The 22,700-nt window shown below is 40.3% G+C and overlaps 1 protein-coding gene across 2 annotated transcripts; it reads left to right on the plus strand.

Moving 5' to 3' along the window:
* The first annotated feature begins 3,545 nt into the window (after window positions 1-3,545).
* Window positions 3,546-22,461, plus strand: LOC131432972 (uncharacterized). Of its 2 annotated transcripts, XM_058599659.1 has the most exons (6): window positions 3,546-3,716; window positions 4,248-4,535; window positions 4,598-5,173; window positions 9,823-9,951; window positions 14,335-14,457; window positions 21,820-22,461. In XM_058599659.1, exons 3-6 carry the CDS (start codon window positions 4,870-4,872, stop codon window positions 22,092-22,094), a joined length of 831 nt encoding a protein of 276 aa, XP_058455642.1. In that variant the 5' UTR covers window positions 3,546-3,716; window positions 4,248-4,535; window positions 4,598-4,869; the 3' UTR covers window positions 22,095-22,461. The 2 variants fall into 2 exon arrangements, with proteins under 2 accessions (XP_058455642.1, XP_058455631.1); XM_058599648.1 differs by having other exon boundaries at window positions 4,248-5,173.
* The last annotated feature ends 239 nt before the right edge of the window (window positions 22,462-22,700 follow it).

The raw sequence follows: 22,700 nt of genomic DNA on the forward strand, positions 1-22,700 counted from the left end.
GAAGCTCCAAAGTTCGACTTTGTGAAGCTCCAGTATCTCATAGTTCCGAATGTTCAAAGCTTCAAAGTACTGAAGTTCCTTGGTTTCTTAGTTAACAAAATCTTAGAATGTAAAGTTTCCGAAGCAACATAGTTTCTCAGTTTCGATCTCCTACGATTCCAAAGTTCGCTATTCTTAAAGTTCCAGAGCTCAAACATTTTCTGGGATTTTACAAAGTTTGAAATTTGTTTATTTGTTCTATAGAGTTTCGAAAGAACTTTTTCCGAAATCATTCACACTTATTCTGAACTGCATCGTATTGATTTTTCGATCGAATCTTGACTCTAGGTTATTAAAAATACAAATGAACGACGACTTGGATGAAAAATTTCACACTTCTTAAATTTCTTTCGTATGGATGGAAAGACCGACTCGAATCACAACTGATTTTAAAATACGTCGATAGCATCGTCGCATGCACTTTTCTCCTAACCGTTGTAACTGTTGATTGTTCAAAAGTTATGTCAGAAAAAAAGTTGTGGGGAATCAATTAAAACACTCTAATAAAATATACACTAAAAGAAGCTGACATTTTCAAGAATAGGAAAATTAACCAAAAAATTTGTCTAAAATAAACGATTTACGGGGGACGGATAGTAGCGTGAATTGGTAAGTCGATTCCTTCCATTTTGGGTCAGAAAATTGTTCCGTTCTAAAGAGATGAAAACCGGGCCTACGTTCAAAAGTCGGTTTTCACAGTGATTACATAGCTAGTCCATATGACAAAGGCAAGACGATTTCAAGACTCTAAAAAAACGTAGTTTCACGTTAAAAGCATTTTTACACGTCGATCCAAAAGTGCTCTGTCTGATAAGGAAAGCAATATTACTTTTCCCAAATTTCGGTTTTGTTCGTCAAGGCATTCTCTCCCTGATAGACCAATACAATTGTTTAATTTGCCTATCAACATTTCTACCCCACTTTTGTGTCACGATATCTCGTTAGCCTTAGAAAATGCTGCAGTCTCAGTGATAAACTTATTATTCGATGCAAAGCTCTTTTCAGCAAGCTTTTTTTTTAATTTGACGATAGAAATTAGTCGCTGGGGGCTACATCTGGCGAATAGGGTGGATGCAAATGACAATTTTTTTTAATTATAAAATATAGGTAACGATATGTTGAAAACGTGGCTCCCAATTTGTAAACATATTCATGCTCAAGTGCTCATGAAAAATAGGATATTTTTACGATGTCGATTTTCCATAACGATAGAATTAACATTCGGATTCGGATTCCGGAAGAACGAACTCATTTGGACGACCAAAGCGTAGTTTCGTATCGGTGTTTGCCCGACCACGTGCAAAATTGAGCGAAAGAGTCAAAAAGCAATTATGAAACTATTTCTTCACTGGCATAAAGACTGTCCCAGAAAGTATGGACGCAACCAAAAACCGCTGCCATTCCGCAATGGTTCAGAATCCGTCAGTTTTTATGGCTCCGTCTTGTTGTTTACACTCTTCTCTAACCACTTGTGCAGTTGTTTATTCGTTTTCATTAGTTTGTTTCGAAATGCGTGGACTTTCAGCAGAACAACGTCGAAAAATTGTATGCAGATGGTGCACAAAACGCGGACTGTCGCTGAGAAAGATAGCAAAAATGGAAGGAGTAAGTGAAAAATCTGTGCGAAATGCAATCAGGAAGTTCGGTGAGAATAACACCTTTGAGGATAAACCGAAAACAGGTCGAAAAAAGGTCCTGCTAACCCTCAGTTGGATAAACGTATACTGAAGGCGTTCGAGCAAAAGAAGGAGGTTTCAGTTCGGGATGTGGCCAAAAAATTGGGCACTTCGAAGTCAAATGTTCTTCGCGCTAAAGAACGTTTGAATCTTCGAACCTATAAGAAGCAGAAACAACCAAAACGTAGTCCGAAACAAGAAGCATCGATCAGGCCGAGGGTTCGAAAGCTACGATTCTTGCTGGAAATTTGAACTGCATAATCATGGACGACGAAACCTACGTGGAACTCGATTACAAATCCTTGCCGGGACCACAATATTATACGGTGCGAGAAGGGCAAGTGTTAAACCAGTCCGAGACATCGATTGAAGTCGAAAAATTTGGTAAGAAAGCTATGGTCTGGCAAGCAACTTGTACCTGCGGTCAGATTTCGAAACCCTTCATCACCACTGCATCAATGAACAGCGAAATATATATCAAGGAATGTTTACAAAAACGACTTCTACCCATGATTCGAAGCCACAAGGATCCTATTGTCTTCTGGCCAGATCTTGCTTCTTGCCACTACTCGAAATCAACGGTAGAATGGTATACTACCAAAAATGTCACTTTCGTCCCAAAAGACATGAATTCACCAAATTGCCCATAACTTCGAAAAATTGAGGAATTTTGGGCATTATCGAAGGCACATCTTGGGAAACATGTCTCGGCAGCTGGAACCATTCAACAGTTCGGAAAAGATTGGAAAAAAGTGTCAAAATTTGTCGCCAAGAAGTCTGTACGGAATTTAATGAGGAACGTTCGCAAGAAGGTGCGCCAGCTAGTCTACAATGGCTAAGTAGCAAATGTTGAGAGTAATATTCTGTTGTTGTAGTCTAATATTATCAGTATATTGAATAAAATTTGAATATCTAACACTTGTGAATTATTTACAGCGAAATCAAAGTGCGTCCATACTTTCTGAGACAGTCTTTAGTTTTTTTTTTTAATAAAAACAGATTTTTTTCTCAGTTATTTGTAATTGTCTGACAGCACAGGTAACACCCGGATGAACCGAATGTCAAGCAATTTCGACAGATGACATCTGAAGATTGTCTCTATTGAACGCTAGAGGGATTCCAATTAGTAACGCCATCTGTCTGTCAGACCGGAGACTTTTTGATCAACGTGTTAAAGTTTCGTTTTCGACAATGACTGGACACAACATCGTTTTCTTTTCAATGTCACTACGAATCTGTTTGCTTAATTAAGTTTTGTTATATTTAGGGATTCTGTTTTTAGGAAGAATTCATTTGAAGAATTTGTCGCGGCAGATTACCGTTCACTGGACATTTAGTGCGGATGCAATTGGAAATAATTGCCAAGGTTCGTAGCTCACTTACTGGATGTGGATGCAATCATAGAAAATACCGCGCGTTCGGCAGGAGTAGCAGAGAAAGTAATTACATCTTTCAAGTGAACTGGTGAGTGATAAAAACTTATGATGGACTCCCGACAGCAACGAGCCAACCAAGAGTGGGATAAAATGCTATGAAAAATAGGTTAAGAAACGCAGAATGACTTGACTTGACTTTACTCAGCCCCGTTCGGCCATAACATCTTTTGAAACAAACATTACACCTCCCACCAGTAAATCGCTTCCAAAGCCACCTTCCATTCATTACAGCATTTAATTTTCCTTACGCTTTATAGTTTTTCTTTCTGGTGGCTGGGTGGTTGAAAGGATAACCACATCCGCCGCCCCAGAAACAACCAACTTTGGTAGTTATCGTCTTTATAGGTCGTGCCTGTCCACTTACCCCTCTCTCATCCGACTGCCTGTCCCCTCTTTCCGTCCACAGAAACGGACGGGGATCATCTACGTAGGATTGAAAACGAAGAAAAAAGACCGACCGACCGACAGACAGACACAAACCGACCGACTAAAAATCATCCGCCCTCCCCGAAAAGGTAACAGTCATCGACAGCCCTTGGCCACGTTCACAACCGGTTTTCGACAGGTGAGTGGGGAAAGTAAAAAAAAAACGGAACACACACTCACTCACGAAGAAAACAAAACCGCCTGACGGTTTTATGGGAAAACTTTTTTACACGGTGCAAATTCCGAACGGGTGACGGGTGGTGTGAAAGAATTTTCCGGAAGGAGATTTTCTTACCATAATTAAAACTTCCCGTACCCGTTTTCGGTGGTCTCGGAGTCCTCGGTGCGTAATTGGTGCGATTGGTCCCGTGAGTGTACTTCGCGACGAGTGTCGGAGTTGCCACTTTCAAGTTTGTGTCGGATGCCGAAAGTAGCCTGCCTGCTTAGTTGTGATGAAGGAGGCATTAAGCTGAGTTTTGTTTTGTGCTTCGCCAAAGCACGGGCTGCTGTGGTTTTTGTGAAAATAAATAAACAACGACAAACCTCAACTATTTGGTTGTGCGCGCTTGTCTTAAACGATAGACTTTCGGTGTTCGGTTGTGCGATTTTCGCAACAAGGACTGTCTTTCGTTTGGCCGTAAATTCAATCTAGCTTTTGTTTCATTTTCAGATCATTGCGGTTTTCGGTTTCGGAAGATAGACGACGTCGGCGGCAAGAATTGAGCGCATAAAACACACCAAACATTCAGCACTAATTAGTCCCAACGGAGAAGCCCAAAGCAGGAAGCCAGGAGAGCCGGAGCTTATGCTCGACTAAAGTACGTGATTGTGGTAACGGTTTTTGTGTAGGACCTTCGGCTGCCCTTGGCTGTCCCGCTCTAGAACCGTTCAAAACCGGTGCAGACTCGGTCCATAGTTCGCAAAACAGCTGTAGCTGAATGCCAAAAATCTACGACAAGTGAATTAAAACAGCTTCCCCTTTTCGGTCTGTAATTTAACACGATTTTCCTGTACCGATAGTTCTCGCACCTCCTCGGTCCAACGAGAACGAGTGCATCCAGTGCAACTCGACACGTTCCGGGGGGCCCGAAGCGGGTACGTGTTGCAACACCAACACCTTCTCCGTCCCGTCCCAATGCCCCATAGGTGGTAGGTGCCAAACAGCGTGACACCTCGGTATTTGAAGTAGATACTCCGGAACAATTGAGCAGACTAAGCCCACCGAACCACCGAACTGACCGACGAGCAGCAGCAGTCAGACTCAGCCGGGTTCGAAAATTGTAATTCCGGAAATGATCCTAGCCGGTGATTTAGTATTCCGACTGCATTCCGTGGTTCTGTTTCAATGCTTCTGCACGGCCATGGTCGCAGTCGCAGTTTTGGCAGCGGCGAAAACTTCATCATCAACAACAACAACAACAGTCGATTCCGTTGCCGTTGGTGGCAGTGGAATTATCGCCGGTTCCGGATCCCTCAACGGGAACTGCAGTGATAACATCATTCCGATGGTATCCGCCGGTGGTTCGCGAACCCGGGCCATCTACGATGACAAACTCCGTCCGGTTGCGATGCAAAAGTATCACCGTCTTTCGGGAGGTAAGCTTGATCGGTTTTTTTTGTTAATGTGCTGTCAAATTGCGCGAGTGCATTCGGATGTCGGTGGGGGACTAATGTGATGAAACAATTTGACAGTTTCGAAAAGTGCGGAAATCGGGTTTTGGTTTTCCTTCCGCGATGTTGTGCGGTGCGGCGGTTCAACATAATCTGGTCAAATTCAGGATGAAACGATTGCAGAATGGACATTTTGTAGCGATTTCTGAATTAAATTTCCGAGGTTTGGAAGAGGTAGAGAACATCGGTTGCCACTGAGCAATTCCAGGAATGAGTAGACGAAAAAGTGACAAAATCAGAATCGATCTTCTCCGATTTGGATAAAACTTTGCACATGGTTTACGTATGGCAAACCATAAGTTTGGAATCGATTGAGAGGCCAATCCGACTCACGACTGATTTTTAAAAAGAACGTATAAATTGCCCTTTTCAAATCGTTGGAACTCGGAAACCGTTAATTGTACAAAAATGGCGTTCAGAAAGAAGTTGTAGGAAATCGATTGGGCATTCTAAAAAAAATACACTGAGAAAAATTTTTGATTTTTTTTCTCAATAATTACAAAATAATCAGAAAAAGTTAAATAAAAAAGCATGGTTTCAATTTTTTTTTTGATAATTTTTATTTTGAAGTGGTTATTAAATTAGAATCCTGGCCTAGGTATAGAATAGAGTTGCAGAAACTTGCTCCAGAAATCAGTTTAAAAAATCAGATCCCGTCCAGAATGCTAAGTTTCAGAATTCAGTTCCCGATCCAGAATTTAGGGTTAGAATCCAACTCCTAAAATCACCTTCAGAATCCAGCTACAGAATTAAGAATCTATAGATATAGAAACGTAAGTTTACACGATTTTTTCTAAGTGTATAAACCTAAATTCAGTTTCAGAATCTAGTGCCAAAATCTTGTTCTCAAATTAGTTTTCAGAACGCTGTTTTGAAGCCCAGAAAAAAAGCCAGAATATTCAGGTCCAGAATCCAGTTCCCGAATCCTTAGTTCAAGTTTGAAGTTCCCAGAGTCCGGGTCCAGAAGGTCGCTCTAAAATTTGGATCCAGTTTTAAATTCCGAAAAACGTTTCCAAAATGTTGGCTCAGAATCCAGCTTCAGAACTCGGTACTGGAATCCTGGTCCAGAATTCAAGTTTAAAATGTAGTTTCCAAAATCAGCTTCAGAATCTAGGTGCGGAATTCAGTAGCAGAATCCTGGTCCAAAAGTCAGTCCTAATATTTAGTTCCAAAATATAGCACCAGAATTCTTCAATTCGATTCCAAAATTCAACCTAAAGTTATGTTTTAGATCGCGACTGAAATTGTTCGTAAGTGATTTTCACACAAAAAAAATCATCGATCAGCAAACTCGCTGAAGAAAAGTTCACCACTGATTTTTTTTTTGCAAACGCGATTCTCACTGAAACTGATTTCACATGGCAAAAAATCAGTTGTTTATTTCTAAAATCGTGATTTCTAGTTTCGAAATCCTGTTCTGGAAACTTATTTCCAGTATTCAATTCTAGAATTCTGGTTAAGTATTTGATTCCAGAAATCAGTTCTAGAATCCAGACTCGAAATTCAAGTTTAAAACTCACCTTCAGAATAAAGGAACAGAATTGACCTGCAGTTTCTGTTCCGAAATTCGATTCCAGAACTCAGTGCCAGAGCCCAGAATAAAGAATTCCGTTCTTAAATTCAAGTTTGTAATCCAGTTCCTAAAATCAGTTCACGAAACGAGTCAATTCTAGAATCTACAAATCAATTCTAGAATCAAGACCCAAGTTTAGATTTTTTTTCAGAATCTAGAAACAGATTCGAGTTGCCTAATTCAGTCGAAGAATCCTGGTCCACAGAACTCAGCTGTAGAACTCAGGTCCGAAATACTGAACCTTAGTTCTGTCCGTAAATTCGATTCCAGAATTCAGTGCAGAACAGTGGTGTCACGTACAACGAAATTGCAAAACGGGTGAAAGTGCACCACACCAGTGTCAAAAATATTATCGAGAAGTTCGGTAAGACCCTTTGCATGAAGGATTTGCCCCGATCCGGTAGAAAAACGGGTCCCAGCCAGCCCGGTCGGGACTTGAAAGTGGTTGAGTACATCAGGAAAAACCCATCGGCGTCGACGCGGGATTTGGCCAAGCAGTTCAATACGAGCATCGGGATGATTCAACGGATCAAAGTTCGGAACTCCCTGAAAACGTACAAGAAACAGAAGGTGCCGAAAAAGTCCTTGGTACAGCAAGTTCAGGCCAAAACAAGAGCGCGAAAACTGTATAACCGGATTCTACAGAATAAAGACGGATGCATCCTGATCGACGACGAAACCTACGCCAAGGAAGACTCTCGAGCGCTGCCCGGACCACAATATTATACAAAATCGGTGTACCAGGACCTGGACGACGCTGACACCACGGTGGCGATGGCAGAAGGTGTGGGTCTGGCAAGCAATTTGTACCTGTGGTTTGCGGTCGTCGATTTTCTTCACGAAGGGCACAATTAACGCCAAGGTGTATGAGGAAGAATGTTTGAAGAAGAGAATGCTGCCACTGTACAGAAAGCATAAGGCTCCTCCACTCTTCTGGCCGGATTTGGCTTCAGCCCACTACGCCAACTGCGTTCTACAGTGGCTGTCAAAAAATAATGTACAATTCGTGGAAAAGGACATCAACCCACCGAACTGCCCGGATCTTCGGCCAATTAAAAGGTATTGGGCAATTGTCAAGCGGCACTTTCGGAAGGTAGGTACAGTGTCCCAAAACATGCAGGAGTTCAAAAAAAAAACTGGACAGCTGCCACCAGGAAAGTCACAAAAGTAACTGTGCAGAATTCAATGAAGAATGTCAAGTCCAAAGTGCGAGCGTTTCACAGACACTAGAATTTTCTTCAATATAATCAGTGAAATTCACAAAAATGTAATTTTTCTACAATACATCGAAAACTGATGTCAAAATATGTTTTTTTTCGCTTTTTTATTCAATAATCAATAATGCTAACTACTTTTCGAAACACTCCTTATTTTGAAAATTTTTTTCTGTAATCTTGGTCCTGAGTTTGATTTTCGATTTCAGTTCTAGAATCCAGGTTCAAAATTCAACCTCACGGATTCAAAAATCTTCTATTCGAGAATCATATCAGATATGTTCAATGAGCGAACTTTTTTCTTAAATATCATCGAGAAGAAAGTTCGCTAGTGAGTTTTTCACAACTGATTTTCTGCCATGTCGGATCAGTTTCAGTGAGAGTAGCGTTTACAAAAAAAATCAGTAGTGAACTTTTCTTCAGTGAGTTTTCTGAACGATTTTGTGTGAAAATCACTTGCGAAAACGATTTTTCGTAATTTTGATTACTTCCCAACACTGGTTTGAAAAAATCAATTCTGGAATCCAGTTCCAGAGTCCAGCTCTCCAGAACACGGTGCTAGTATTCACGTTTGAAATTCAGTTCTATAATTCCGCTCTGGAATTCTGGGTCAGAATTCAGTTGCAAAAACTGTTTCCAGAAGTCAAATGCATTATTGACTTTAAAATTGAATTTTGCAATATTCCAAAATTGGCCGGCCACACCAATCAAACAAATTTTGTTTGGTACCGTAAAATCCTACCCGCAACCACGGAAGAGACAGAAGAAACAACCAAATAACTTAATTCCTAACAAAACAGTTCGAATTAAGCTTCACCACAAAACCACTGCGCTTCGATCTGCAGCCTCCGACCGAGAAGCGGTGACGGTCGATTGATGACGGACGACCGACCGGTCCTGCGGTCACTGAGAAGCCCTGTCCGGTGCAGACAATTTCGCCGACGGCAGTAGGATGAATGACGGTCAGTTTAATTTATTGTAAGCCCCAACCGGATGGACAACAAACAACAAACCCTTGTTGGTTAACTTCCGGTGGATTCACATACGTGTTCCGTCTCGCACCGGGGTTGTATGCACCGACCGACCGACCGACCGGGACTGGATCAGGGCTAATCCCGGATTGACTAGTTTGAAATCGGTTTGCTGTTGGTGTTCCTGCGGCCGCGCTACCCCCGGCGAAGGAAGTTTTAATACAGGAAATTAGTATGTTTTGGGAAGGATTTCCTGGGCCAGTGGGAATTTCCAATTACATACCGAGCGCACATTTTGACGTGATGGATTGAGGGGTTCGGCTTCCTTCCCGTTTGCTCATTGATTGTAGCACATTACTTTTTTTTGTTGGTCTCACAAATTCACTGACGTCTAGGCTTCGACAGGGATTTAATTTCCGCCTGCACGGGGGGGGATCACGGATTGATTGATGTGAATGGTCAATTCCGGCTGCACGATCGATGCAATCATTTCGACCTCGACCCTCGGAGGCGTTCGTCTTCTTTCTCCGGGCATAACTGGCTTGACATAATTCACTTTTGTCTTGTCCATTTCATTTGAGTTTTTTCTTCTGTTTTTCGACTCGCTCTCTCTCTCTCTCTCCGACTGTCGAAAGAGAGAGAAGCTCCCGTGATCCAATCACTGTCCGGACACCGTAGTCGACTACGATGCGGAACAACCGGTCAGTGATTGAACGACTGACGGACAGCATTTTGTGACCAGCAGATTTTTTTTACTGCCTTTGATATTGTCCTTTTTTTCTTCCGATTTTCTTTTGTTTTTTTTTTGTTCCTCAGAACTCGGACAGAGCTGCTCGAACACGGAGGATTGTCGCCCGGATGCATACGAGTGTGGTGACATAAAGCAGATTTGCGAATGTGCCCCAGGATACCGACCGGATGATGGCGGACGAAGCTGCGTCGGAGGTGAGTGTGCGAAAAGGAGGCATGTTCAAAAACTGGTGAACGAGCGAATCCAAGAAATCCAAACCCGGTTGCTTAGTTAATAATTTATGACGAATCCTGATACCTTGTTATGCAATGTCAAACTCAATGAGGAAAGAAAGCTCGATACACACAGTGCACACGTCGTTCGATTATGTCATTCTGCCCGATTTCGATTCGATGGAGTAGAATCCTTCTATTTTTTTTTTCTTTGCTATCCTGCTGAAATGCCACTAAATGATTACGACACTGTGTCTCTCTCTCTCTCGCTCTCTCCACACGCATGAACACGTGCAATAAATTGTGTATTCCGTTGGAAATTTAATATTCATCTGACGTCGTCATACCGTTTCCAGTACATTAGTTTATCACTTTTGTTGTGCAGCATTTATTGTCAAATGTTCTTCGAGTGTGTCCTCTATTCTCGTCTTGATGTTCGACACTATCGACAAATAGGGATGGCCAAAAAAAGCGAACACTCCCCAAATTAGTAATTTGTTACATTGCTAGTAATTAATTTTTTCTTGCCTTTCGTTCTATTGAAATTATGTGCCTTCCCAAATAAAGCAGCTTTTTGGTCATTTTTGATTTTTGGTTGCATTTTCGAATCGTTTTTTTTTTTTGCATCGTACTATCAAACACTTTTTTTCTAGCAGTTGATGTGAGCATTTTTTTCGGAATGGTTTTTCAATCAGTTAACTTCGAGCAGATTTCTCGTGTAGTTTTTCTAGTCCTTTTTCGAGCAGCAGCAATTTTGGAACGTTTTTTATTTTTCTAGAAGATTTTTTCGAGCAGTTTTCTCCATCAGTTTATTCTGAAGTTTTTTTTATTCAATCAGTACTTTCCGGAGAGGGGTTTTCAACCAGTTAATTTCGAGTGATTTATTAAGACAATGTTTCTCTTTTTTCGAACCGTTTTTCAGCATTTTTTTCTAGCCGATTTTTATCGAGCAGTTTTTCCAGCACCGCTTTTTGGTCATATTTCATTTTTGGTTCCAGTTTTGAACCGGATCTCTGCATCGCACTAACAAGCACCATTTTTTTTCTTTATTTTTTTTTTAATAACTATTTATTGGAATATGAGTTAAAATTAATTTATTAAGATTTAAATTGGGTGTTCAGCCACAAGTGGTGACTTTTCAGCCCTATTATATATATATGATTTGGTTATTATAATGAGGACATTATTTGCTTCCGCAATTCTGAGATTTTTGTGTAGGGAAAATTCTAAACCAACTTGTATTGTATAATGGGGAAAAAGAAACTTATATACTAACTTACTAACTAATACAAAGAGCGAATCGATTCAATTGAAGATTGCATCGATTTTTGTCGGAATTTGCTTATAATATTATGTGACATTACATCTAATGGTTCTATATTTGTGAGTCTGTGTAACTCATTTGTACTAAACCAGGGAGGACGCTTCAAAATCATTTTCAGAATTTTATTCTGAATCCTTTGAAGCGTTTTCTTCCTGGTGGAACAACAACTTGACCAAATTGGTACTGCATAAAGAATGGCTGGTCTGAAAATTTGTTTATAAATTAACAATTTGTTTTTTAGACCGAGCTTAGAATTTCTGTTTATAAGAGGATATAAACATTTAATATATTTATTACACTTTGCCTGGATTCCTTCAATGTGATCCTTGAAAGTGAGTTTTTCTATCAAGCACCTTTTTCTTAACAATTCATAAGAAATCTCACCTTTTCCCGAGCAGGGCTTTAGCAGGATTTTCCCATAAGTTTATTTCTAACGATTTTTTCCAGTCAATTTCTGGTTCGATCAATCAATTTTTACTTTTGAACAGTTTTCCTCGTTGAGTTCAGCTCTTTTCTTTGAATCAGTTTTTTTATGAGCAGATTTTTGAATCAGTTATTTTTGAGAAGTTTTTTCTGAAATTTTTCCTATCAGTAAACTGCGAGTGATTTTTCGAGCAGTTTTTCAGCATTTCCGTTCTAGCAGATTTATTTCAAGCAGTTTTTTCGCGTAGTTTTTCCAGTTCTGTTTTTGAGCATGAAGCGATACATTAACAAATATTTTTGTTTTTCGAGCAGCTTTTTAGTAGTGTTATGAGCAAACTTAGTTTCAAGCAGTTTTTTCAATCAGCTTCGTTATTTTCGAGAAGTTTTTCTACTGCAGTTTTTCGTTTTTTGTTTCGAACAACTTATTTAAAACATTTCTGTTTTTCGAGCAGCTGTTTAGCAGTTTTTTGAGCTGATTTTTTCAAGCAGTTTTTCTGACAGTTTTCTTCTAAGCAGTTTTTTTTCAATCAGTAGTTTTCGGAGCAGTTTTGTCCATCTGTTCAAGCGATTTAGTTTCGTGATAGTTTATTTAAATCAAGTATTTTTCAAGCAGATTTTTTTCAGTTTTTTTATTTCAATTTGTATTGAGTTTTTATTTTCATTAAGTTGTTTTCGAGAAAAATTCTCAATAAGTTAATTTTAAGCGGTTTCTTTCGAGAATTTTTTTCTCAATCAGTTATTTTGTCGAGCAGCTCTTTAGATATATTTTTTCTAGCAGATTTTTCCAGTCCTATTTCAAGCAGCTTGTTAGAACTGTTTTTTTTTTTGTATTTATATACCCGCTACTCAAAGGTTTGTTACAATTTTTCCGAATAGTTTTTTGTCGAGCAGTTTCAAGAGTTATTTTTGGAGCAGTTTATTTTTGAGTAGTTTTTCTAATCAGTTTTATTTTGTTCGGTTTCTAAGTGTGAATTATTGAAGCTGGGAATTTGTTTTTTCGAGCAGAATTTTTGAGGAAATTTTCCAATTTTTTCTTTTGTGAAGTTTTCCAAATTGGAAATATTGAAGCAAGACAAAAAATTTTACAGCAGATTTTTTTTGGAACAGTTTCATCGTGTATTTTTTTTTTCAGCAATATTTTCACGAATTCTTTCTGGGCATTTTTTCAAGTAGCCCATTTTTTGATCAGTTTTTCCGGATAGTTTATTCAGTTTTATAATCAGTTTTAAAATGTCTAAATTGGAAATTGTAAAGTTTTTTTTTTAATTTTTCGAGTAGTTTTCCAGCAGTATTCTTAAGTGTTTTTTCGAGCAGTTTGTTTCGAGCGTTGCAACTGAAATTGCTTAAAACAAACTTTTAACATTGTGGAGGGTTCAGTTTTTCCGGAGCTGTGTTCGCATGAGATTTTTTGGAATGTGTTTTTCATTCAGTTTTATAAACTGGAAATATTGAAATTTAACATTCCGTTAAGAGTTAAGTTTTGAGTTTAGAGCTTCTCCAGCCAACCGATCTTCAACTTTAGATTGGATGTCGGCTGTTTAAAAACCAAATAAAAACATTGGAACCATTGATTAATTGTTGAGGGTTGCGTCCAAAACCAGAAATGCAACATGATCACCTCTACGGCAGCGAGCGAGCCCACATTCGACGGATGACGGCATTCAATTTTCCTGTTCCCGATGAAAGGTGCGGACTCGTTGTGCTTTTACTTTGTAACGAACGTATTTAAATAGTATTATTTGTTTGTACGCTCCCAGAATAATAGAGGAAGTTGCTACCTGTCATGACTATTTTATTTCTCCGATGAATCGATTCGATTACCATTCAGCAGCGTTTGGTTGGGTGTTCGGTTTTGTTCCGATGACAAGAGGATTCCCTGTCATAGTCGGTGATTTCTTCGCCGGGACCACGCTTCTTCCGCTGCGTGTTTTCATTGCATAATATTACGATAGCTCTCGTAAAACGTCGATTGTCGCCAATGGAGTGCAGTTTTTTTTCTTCTTCTGTCAAACAATTTCCACCGAGTTGCCAAGCGCACATGCAACTTTTCACAGCTTTCCTGACACAACTGCGAGAACGCAGCGTACTGAAGTTCAAACGATCCAAGCATGCGAGGAGTTTTATCTATTCGCATTACTTTCCACGTGGAAAAAAAATCATAAACTGTTTACTCTTGGCAGCCCTTTCGGGTGGAAAAATGAAACCGTTATTTGTGCAAGTAGCGAGTGAAACATCCTATAGTTGAGAAGAGGACAGGAGAAAAAAAACACAATGAGGCAACTTCATAAAAGTTTTATTTTTGCTGTAAAGCGTAAGCTTCTTTTACTTTCTCAGACGCCAACGTAAAACTGTTCCGGAAAATTTTTCTATTGTCAATGACACCCTCTCGAAGTAATGCACTGATGCAGTTATTTAGGAATCTTAAAACTTCAGACTGTCAACTCGGGCTTTCAGCGATGATGGTAAACTATTTTTCCCCCCACGATGGAAGTTGATGGCATTCGGATATGCAAATAGCAGAAGACTTTTTTTCACTAAACCCAACTTAATCTTTTTTTTTAATTCTGTTTTCTTTTCATCTGGTGTCCACACACACACACACACTGACGGAAAAAAAGCCATCGGAAAACGCTGTCAGTACGACGCCCACTGCATCACCAACGCTTACTGCAAAGGACAAATGATCTGTACGTGCAAGCGCGAATACGAGTATCTCTCCGAGGATAAGTGGTCATGTCAAGGTAATTTGTCAAACTCCGAAAGAGAGAGTAGTTTCCTTCCCCCCTTCCCGTCCACCAAACAAATGCAGACGATCGCACCGGGAACCGGGATGGAAATTGTGAAATTTGCGGGAAGGTTTCCTGCACAAGGGAATCCACACTGGCGTAATCCTGATCTCGAAATCAGTTCGTTTGTATTCCTGAAATTGGATTCTTTATCTGTGAGCTGGATGAAGAGAAAAATTTTCCGGAAGAAAAAAACTGCACACACATTTTCCTGTCAGTTAAAATGATCTGTAAAAGAAATGGGTAACGTAAATGCATCACGCTTGAAAGTGGGATTTTGATTGGTACCCAGAAGAAGTTCGTACGTAATCTCTCTACGAGAAAGCAGTGTAATCGAACGAACATGAAATGGATATGAGAATTCTTGATTCGGTTCTTGATAGCAATGAGTGAAGAACCTTACGCCGTTCATGTACCACCAGACGATATAGGGTTCGCAGTGACTGCTTTGAGACAAGCAGCGTATGTTGCATCAAATTGGGAAGATTAGTCATTTTTAATGTTTGAAATCATCTTACAATTATCGTTCTTGAATCTCGAAAGCAATGTAGAACAATTTACAAACAGAACAACTACAAAACGCAAAGAATGCGACAACTTCGAAAAGTAGTAAACCCAAATTACAGCAAAGTGATTCTTGAGAGCTTTTTTATCTGGAATGAGCATCCCATTCAAAAACTGCTTCGATAAAATTATTACCAACTATTTGCAGATAATGTTTTGCACAGCCTCCTCCGATACTTTCTTTGCTACTTGAAGCACACGCTTACTTTTGACTAGCCACAGTTATTAAACTTTTTACTCAAAATTGGGAGGAACCCAACTGGCAGTGGTCGGGTTCGGGTGTCGATTTTTTCCTTTTTTCAACGGGTACGGATAGGTTCGAAATTATTCACGTCTTTTCTGTGAGAGGCCGGGACTTTTCCTTCGGAAGACATTAAAGATCTGATACACAATTGTATTTTACTCTTAAACTATAGCCTGATACGACTAACTCTCGAACATTTTTGAATTTCTGTCTCTCTTCACTCCGGAAAAGATTGTTTCAAACTCAAAATGGCACATGTCACGATTAGGAAAATTTGACCTTGATATAGTTTACAATTCTGTACATTTTTGGACTCACTGTTTAGTCACAAATAAGCGTGTACACTATTCGCTGACAACTGTCTCGCGTCTTCTGGAGATTTCGCATCACGATTAACTAATATTTGTTTATTAGGTGGAAGTAAGGTGTTTTAGGAAGGGCTCATGATCTCCTTCTGGGAGTTGTTCGTAGCGTGCCACATCATTTTTTCCCTAATGGCAACACGCCAAATCCGACCAAAACAAAACGAAACAAATGTGTCCCGGCTACAACATAAATGTCGCTCTTCAAGCAACTGGCTCAGATGGCCTGACGGACGAGATCCTGCTATTCTGATTGTCTCCGGTCAAGATTCCTGGTCCAAACACAGAGTTCAGGTTTAAAAAACCATTCTTTCAGGTCCAGAAACCAGGTCAATTATCCAGATCCAGATCCACAATTCAGAATATAGATCTAGAATCTAGGTTCAGAATGTAGTTCCAGTTCCACAACTCCGCTCAAAGTATAATGTTTAGATCCAGGTATAGAATTCAGGTTCAGAGCTTCGGTTCAGAACTCAAGTTCAGAATCGAAGTCTTGTTCCAGAATTCTGCTCTATAAATCAGATCCAGAATTCAAGTATATAGTCCAGGTTCAGGTCCAAAATTAATGTGCAGAATCCCAATCCATTATCCAGATCTTAAATCCGGGCCTAGAATTCTGACCAGAATCCAAGTCCAGAATTTCGGCATTCAAATCCGGAATCCAAGCCTAGAAAACAGGCTCAGAATCCCAAGTCAAGAATATTGGGCCAGTGATCAGGACTAAGATTCTGGTACATAAATTAGATTCAGATCATCCAGTATTTAAATCTAGAATCGAGGTAATGTTCCAGAGTTTTTTTGGTTACCCTCAAAATTCAGGTCCAGAAGCTAAATCTTGGAAACGTGCGATTTCTTGGGTGGATTACTTCCATAATTCAGGTCCAGAATCCAGATTTTAAAACCAAAACTAAAATCCAAATCCAGAATCCAAGTCTAGAATCTAAGTCTAGAATTCTATTCCAGAATCCAGGTTCTGAATCCGAGTTTAGAAAATTTAGGTTTTTTTGTTTGTCTCTAGAATTCCGATCCAGAAATCAGGAAATTAAGTCTAGACCCAGAATTTAGGTGTAGAATCCAGGTGCAGAAATCGGAGCCAGGTTTCTAGTCCAAAATTGATATGTAGAATCCCGGCACAGAATCAGAATCTCGTGGTCTAGAATTCAGGCCCAGAATCCAAATCCCGAATCTTGGGCCAGTATTCAGCTATAGAATCGTTGTACAGAAAACAGGTCCAGAATCCCATGTGAGGAGCTCTAGCCCCTAATCCATGTCCAGAATATTGGATCAGCAATCAGATCCATAATTCTGGTATATAAATCAGATTCAGATCCAGTATTTAAGTATTGAATCCAGGTGAAGGCTCTGAATTTTTTTTGGTTACTCCCGAAATTCAGGTCCAGAAGCTAAATCTAGAAAACAGGTTCATAATTCAGGTTCAGAACCTCGGGTCAAAATCCAAAACTAGAATTCAGGTCAAAAATCCAAATCCAGAATCCAAGTCTAGAATCCAGGTCCAGTTTAAGACCTTTTTGTTTGTTTACAGAATTCAGGTCCAGAAACCAGGAAATAAGGTCTAGGCGACGACACGACCTGCCACTCGCTTTTAAAACTGTATCGTAAATCGAGTTACCCCTCAGTAACTGGTAATGTCAAAATGGAATCGCTTGAAAAAATGTTGGAACTGGCAACACAAGTTGGTAAATTATTGATTTTGAAAAACAGTTACCAGTAGCCTTGGTAACGACAAAAGAAATGTAAACAAAAACAAGAGATTCTCACTTAAAACGAAACCACTGAGTGTAGTTGGCCCGCTGGCAGGTATTAAATTTATTCTTTCAGAGATCTGCCATAGCTGCATAATCTGCCATAGCGATTGTGTCGTATGCCGCTTTGAAGTCAATGGCGCGTTGTATTCTCGACACTTTTGGAGTACTTGTCTCATAACGAATATGTAATTCGTAGTGGCGTACCGTACCGGCAACGGAAAGTATTCACTACTAAAAATTTGATTTTGGTTGTTTAAGGCAATAAAAAACTTCTCGTGTTCTTCTTCTTATATTTATTTAACTAAGCAAAAAAACTAAAACTAGTCCACCAAGCCGATTGAATGTAGATTTTTTGATAACTCGCTCCAGGCGACTTGTAACTTCACTAGTAATAGTGAATCAATCATAATTTCTTGGTGTGAGGGCAGTTTTGAACGCCGTTAATAAGGTGTCGACTTGTACTATAAGGAATTGTATAAATGTTTCCCCAGCTTCATACGATGCCAACTCTTCCTCAGCGAGGTTGTGATTGTGATTGACAAATTGGTCAACCCACGGATGCAAACGAGGTTTTAAAAAATTTTACACGTGCCTGTTCAACGTCACTAGTTTGTAATCGCCCTTGCTGGATTGAACTTTGAAGTGCCGACTGGGCTAGATCTATGTAACCGGTATGGTAACCAGATTTCAGAGGTGATTTCAAAGCATTTATGAAGTCTAGTTCCAAACAACTAGCAGGGTTATTAACAACAGCACACACTCCGTCAAGCGATTGCGTTCCACGTTCCACGTCGAATGCACTTCCGAATAATGAAAAATACATCATCCAACATGCTGGAGCATTGCTGCCCGTTTCAATGCTGTACAAAATTATCGCTTTCAGGACGCTTTCTTCCATGAAATAACTCTCTAAAAGTAAATATGTCCCAAGAATATCCTGCATTTGCGTACTCAATCGGGACTTTTCAATCAACTCATTTAAAATTTTTAGCTTCGCTTCCTAAGTATTTGGTTCCAGAGAACTTTTTTCGAGATCGAACTAAAAACACAAAGCGATTAGAAATTCATTTATACGAATTAGAATATCATTTACACTCACCAAGCATCGGCGTTTGACAAACTTTATATACAATTCAGCCCTCGAATGAATTATTGTTATTTTTTGCAGTTTTTTGTAAGATTTTTAATAACCATGAAATGTGGAATTATTCCACAACTGTTTCAAACTGTTTGTTTATTTATTCTGGTGCTCCTTGGTAACTAGTTCATAGCAACTTAAACAGTGTTGCTCGAATAGTTAGTTTTTGTCATTTTCAAGGGGTCGCTATATTTACGGTAACTGGTGGTAAATCGCTCACGAACACTTTTTATTCCGATTTTTCTTCGGAGTGTCTGGTCGTGTCGTCGGTCTAGGCATAGAATTCAGGCAAATAATCCAGATGCAGAAATCAGATCCAGGTCCCAAAGTCCAGTTCAAAATTGATGTGTAGAATCCCGGTCCGGTATCCAGATCTTGACTCATGGTCTAGAATTCTGACCCAGAATCTTGGACCTTTATTTAACTCTAGAATCGTTGTACAGAAATCCGGTTCAGGTTCAAAATACGAGTTCATAATCCAGGTCCAGAGTCCCGGTTTAGAATTCCTGTGCAGAATCCCGGTACAGAATCCACTTCTATAATCCAGATCAAGAATCCAGGTCTTGTAATTAGGTTCAGAATCCAGTTTCAAATCTTTTTTTGCTTGTCTACAGAATTCAGGGCCAGAAACCAGAAAATTATGTCTAGGCATAGAGCTCAGACATAGAATCCAGGTGCAGCAATCTGATCCAGATCCCAAACTTTGGTTCAAAATTCATGTGTAGAATCCCGGTGCAGAAACAAGATCTTGGCTCGTGGTTCAGAATTTTGGCCCAGAATCAAAATCCCGAATTTTGGGACAGTATTCAGCTCTAGAATCGTTGAACAGAAATCCGGTTCAGGTTCAAAATGCGGTTTCATAACTCAGGTCCAGAATCCCGGCTCAAAATCCAAAACTAGAATCCAGGCCAAGAATCCAAATCCAGAATCCAAGTCTAGAATCCTATTCCAGAATCCAGGTTCTGAATCCGAGCCCAGAATCCAGGTCGTGTTTCAGATTTATTTTTTTGTCCACAAAATTCAGGTCCAAAATCCGGGAAATTATGTCTCGGCCTAGAGTTCAGGCATAGAATCCAGGTGCAGAAATCAGATCCAGGTCCCAAATTGATGTGTAGAATCCCGCTACAGAATCTAGATCTTGGCTCGTGGTCCACAATTTTGGCCGAGAATCTAATTGGGCCAATAAATACGGGTTCATAACTCAGAATTCCGATACAGAATCCAGATCCAGGATCCAGGTCTAGAAACTATGTTCAGAATCCAATTCCAGAATCCAAGTGCAGTACTCAGAATCCAGAATCCAAAATCAGAATTTTGCTCCAGATCTGAAATGCAGGTCTAGAAATGAGGTCCAGATCCTGAATTCATGTCTATAATTCCGCCTACGTAACCACATCTAGAATCCAAGTCTAGGTTCAGTTTTCAGGTCCAGAATACTGGTCTTGAAATTAGGTCCAGATCTCAGGTCCAGGCCCAGTTCAGAATCTATGTCCAAAATACTAGAATCTACCCAGGTAAACAGTAAGCACTAAAAATGGCAGTAAAATAGCCTTTTATGAGCACCAAAAAGTCTAAATATAAATAAGCCATAAATAAGCATTATCTATGAAGAGACTTATATTTTGCCAATGTCGGCCCTAGTTCAGTCTCCAGAGCGATTGAAATGCCAATCAACGATTATTTGCTATCATAATGCGGCATTAGTATATGCTTATTGCTTACCTGAGTATGTCCAAAAATCCACGAATTGTAGATTTCTAGGATTCTGGCTCTTGGGTCGCCATTTCCCAGCCCATTTGTACTTCCGCTGCACGCGCATCTTCTTCGATTGCACACATCCAACGAGTGCGAAGTCTGCCCCGTAGTCGATGACATCTTCCAGGTTCTCTACGGAGCATCACGTAGGCCATTCTCTCTTCTAGCATTTTTGCTACATGTCCAGCACTGTAGTCGGCCGTCTTTTATAAGTCTTTACAGATGCTAAATATAGGTCTAAAATCTAGGTCCGATGGTTCAGAATCACGGTCCAGATATTACATTCCTTTTGCGGAATTTTACCATTCTGTGTCAGCTTCGCAGTCGACCGTTAGGGTACAGACCGTCATTGCATACCTTGTGGTGCAATACTACTGACATTAAGAATCATTCTCATTCGGAGTTGGAATCTTGGACAACTGGCTTGCAAGGCCAGCGCCCTACGCATTGAACCGCAATCGAACGAAATCGGTACTGTTTCTCAACCAGGCACGCTTTACTGGAACTCACGCTTCAGAAAGTTGGTGCAACATCCATTTTTTGCATAAATATCTGTTTATTAATCTTATTTTTGTGTATTACATCAACATTTTACAGTACAAGTGTTTTGACCCTTTGGCCTTTCATCTTTGTTGTTCATACGATTCGTTATTAATAATAGGTGTTTTAGTTACTCTTGTTTTACATACTAATGTTGAATCATAATATTTATTTTAATTATTGATAAAATATCTACTTACTTATAACTATCCCTAACCTAATACGTACAAATTTTGAATTATTTATATTTCAGAGATTGAGCACCTCTCTTCAAATTTCGTGCAGTATTGCTCGAATTTTTGTTCTAGTATATCCAGGGAGGCCATCTCATGTACTTCACTAGTCCTTGTCCAAGGGGGTAGATTTAGAATCATCTTTAAGATCTTACTTTGAATGCGCTGAAGCCTAAGTTTGTGTGTTCGTGCCCAGCCCCGCTAAACAGGGACTGCGTATTCAATTGCGGGGTAGATGATTTGTTTATAGACAGCCATCTGATTCTTCAGGCACAGTTTAGATGTTCTACAAATCAGCGGATACAGAGACCTGATGAGTATGCTGCATTTTTGAACGATTGGTGCAACATCCAAGAGCATCGCGATTTTAATGCACATGAATTTTTACTCGAACATCCGCACAAGATCAGACAAGATTCGCAATCGTTTTCAGTTTCCTGGTTTTATATTCAATATCCTAGATTTGCAATTTGATTCATTGCTCCAACAATGCCAAATGTAGTCCTCGCTGTGAACCCCAGCTTCCAAACCAGCAAATTTCCGTCGGGGTGATCCGTCCGTCAGACCTCACACCCGCGTTAGTCGTTAGTTCGCAACACAGTTTCCCGAAATTACAAACTGACTCAATCCGTCCGGGTTTTCGTATCCTAAGTAGCGTTCCCATTTTTCGTGCACGAGCAGAGCAGCACTAATTTATCCTTTTTGTTGATTACAGCGTCAGCAGCAGAATCGTTACTGCGAATCCGCCGGTCAGCATCGCCGCCGCCGCCGCCGCCGCCATCGTCGTTGTTGTCGTCTTCATCCGTGCCACCGTCGCCATCGTACCATTCAATGTCCGGAAAATCGACTCCGACGAGTTGGTGGCTGCCATCGTTGTCCCAGTCCTGGACCCTGTTGGCAGCGCTGCTGGGCTCGGGAGGCGGAGCAATCATTATTCCACTTGTTCTCGTTAGCAGCTGGCAGTTGAAGATAAATTTATTTACAGTTTGATTGGATTAAAAATAAGCAACGGCAGTCAGAAGTAGGACCAGCACCAGCAGCACTCACTGCCAGTAGGAATTGGTGCCCGAATCCCTTCCGGAAATGTTCCGTTTCGTAGTTTCCTTCCCCTTTTTCTCGTAGCTACTCCGTTTCGGTTGGCTACCGTCATTTAAGGGCGCTGAAAAAAGAACTCTTCTTTGTACTGCCACGCTGATGTCGGTCCTGCTGCTGCTGCTGGTGATGCTGCAGCAATCATACATTACGAATCGACGAAAGCCGTTTTTCCTGCTCGAAGATGCCGAAAATGTCGGATCCCGTTTGGCACTGGTGGATTACGAAGTAGTGACAAATTAGCTGATTAATAAAAACTCACACATAAATCCCAAGCGGATCGCGAATTATGAGAACCCTTTATCACAAATCCCGTCTGCTGCTCGCGAAACCATTTTCCAATCGGGGAAATTTCCCACCGTGCAATCTCCGAATGCAACGCAAGCTGATGCAGGGAGGAAGGAAACAATGTCCGGGCCTGGTCTGGCAGAGAAAAATTTAACAAACAGCGAGGATCGTGCGGATGAGGCAACGACGCGGCCCATTGCAGCAGACTTTCGCCAG

This window comes from Malaya genurostris, chromosome 1, assembly GCF_030247185.1.
Source record: "Malaya genurostris strain Urasoe2022 chromosome 1, Malgen_1.1, whole genome shotgun sequence".
Taxonomy (NCBI): Eukaryota; Metazoa; Arthropoda; class Insecta; order Diptera; family Culicidae; genus Malaya; species Malaya genurostris.

Excerpts from the sequence above, each read along its gene's own strand:
- LOC131432972 (XM_058599648.1), top strand. The coding sequence starts at position 4,870 with ATGATCCTAGCCGGTGATTTAGTATTCCGACTGCATTCCGTGGTTCTG. Across the intron at positions 5,174-9,822 it reads GTATCACCGTCTTTCGGGAG|AACTCGGACAGAGCTGCTCG; the intron begins GTAAGCTTGATC and ends TTTGTTCCTCAG. Across the intron at positions 9,952-14,334 it reads CGGACGAAGCTGCGTCGGAG|CCATCGGAAAACGCTGTCAG; the intron begins GTGAGTGTGCGA and ends ACGGAAAAAAAG.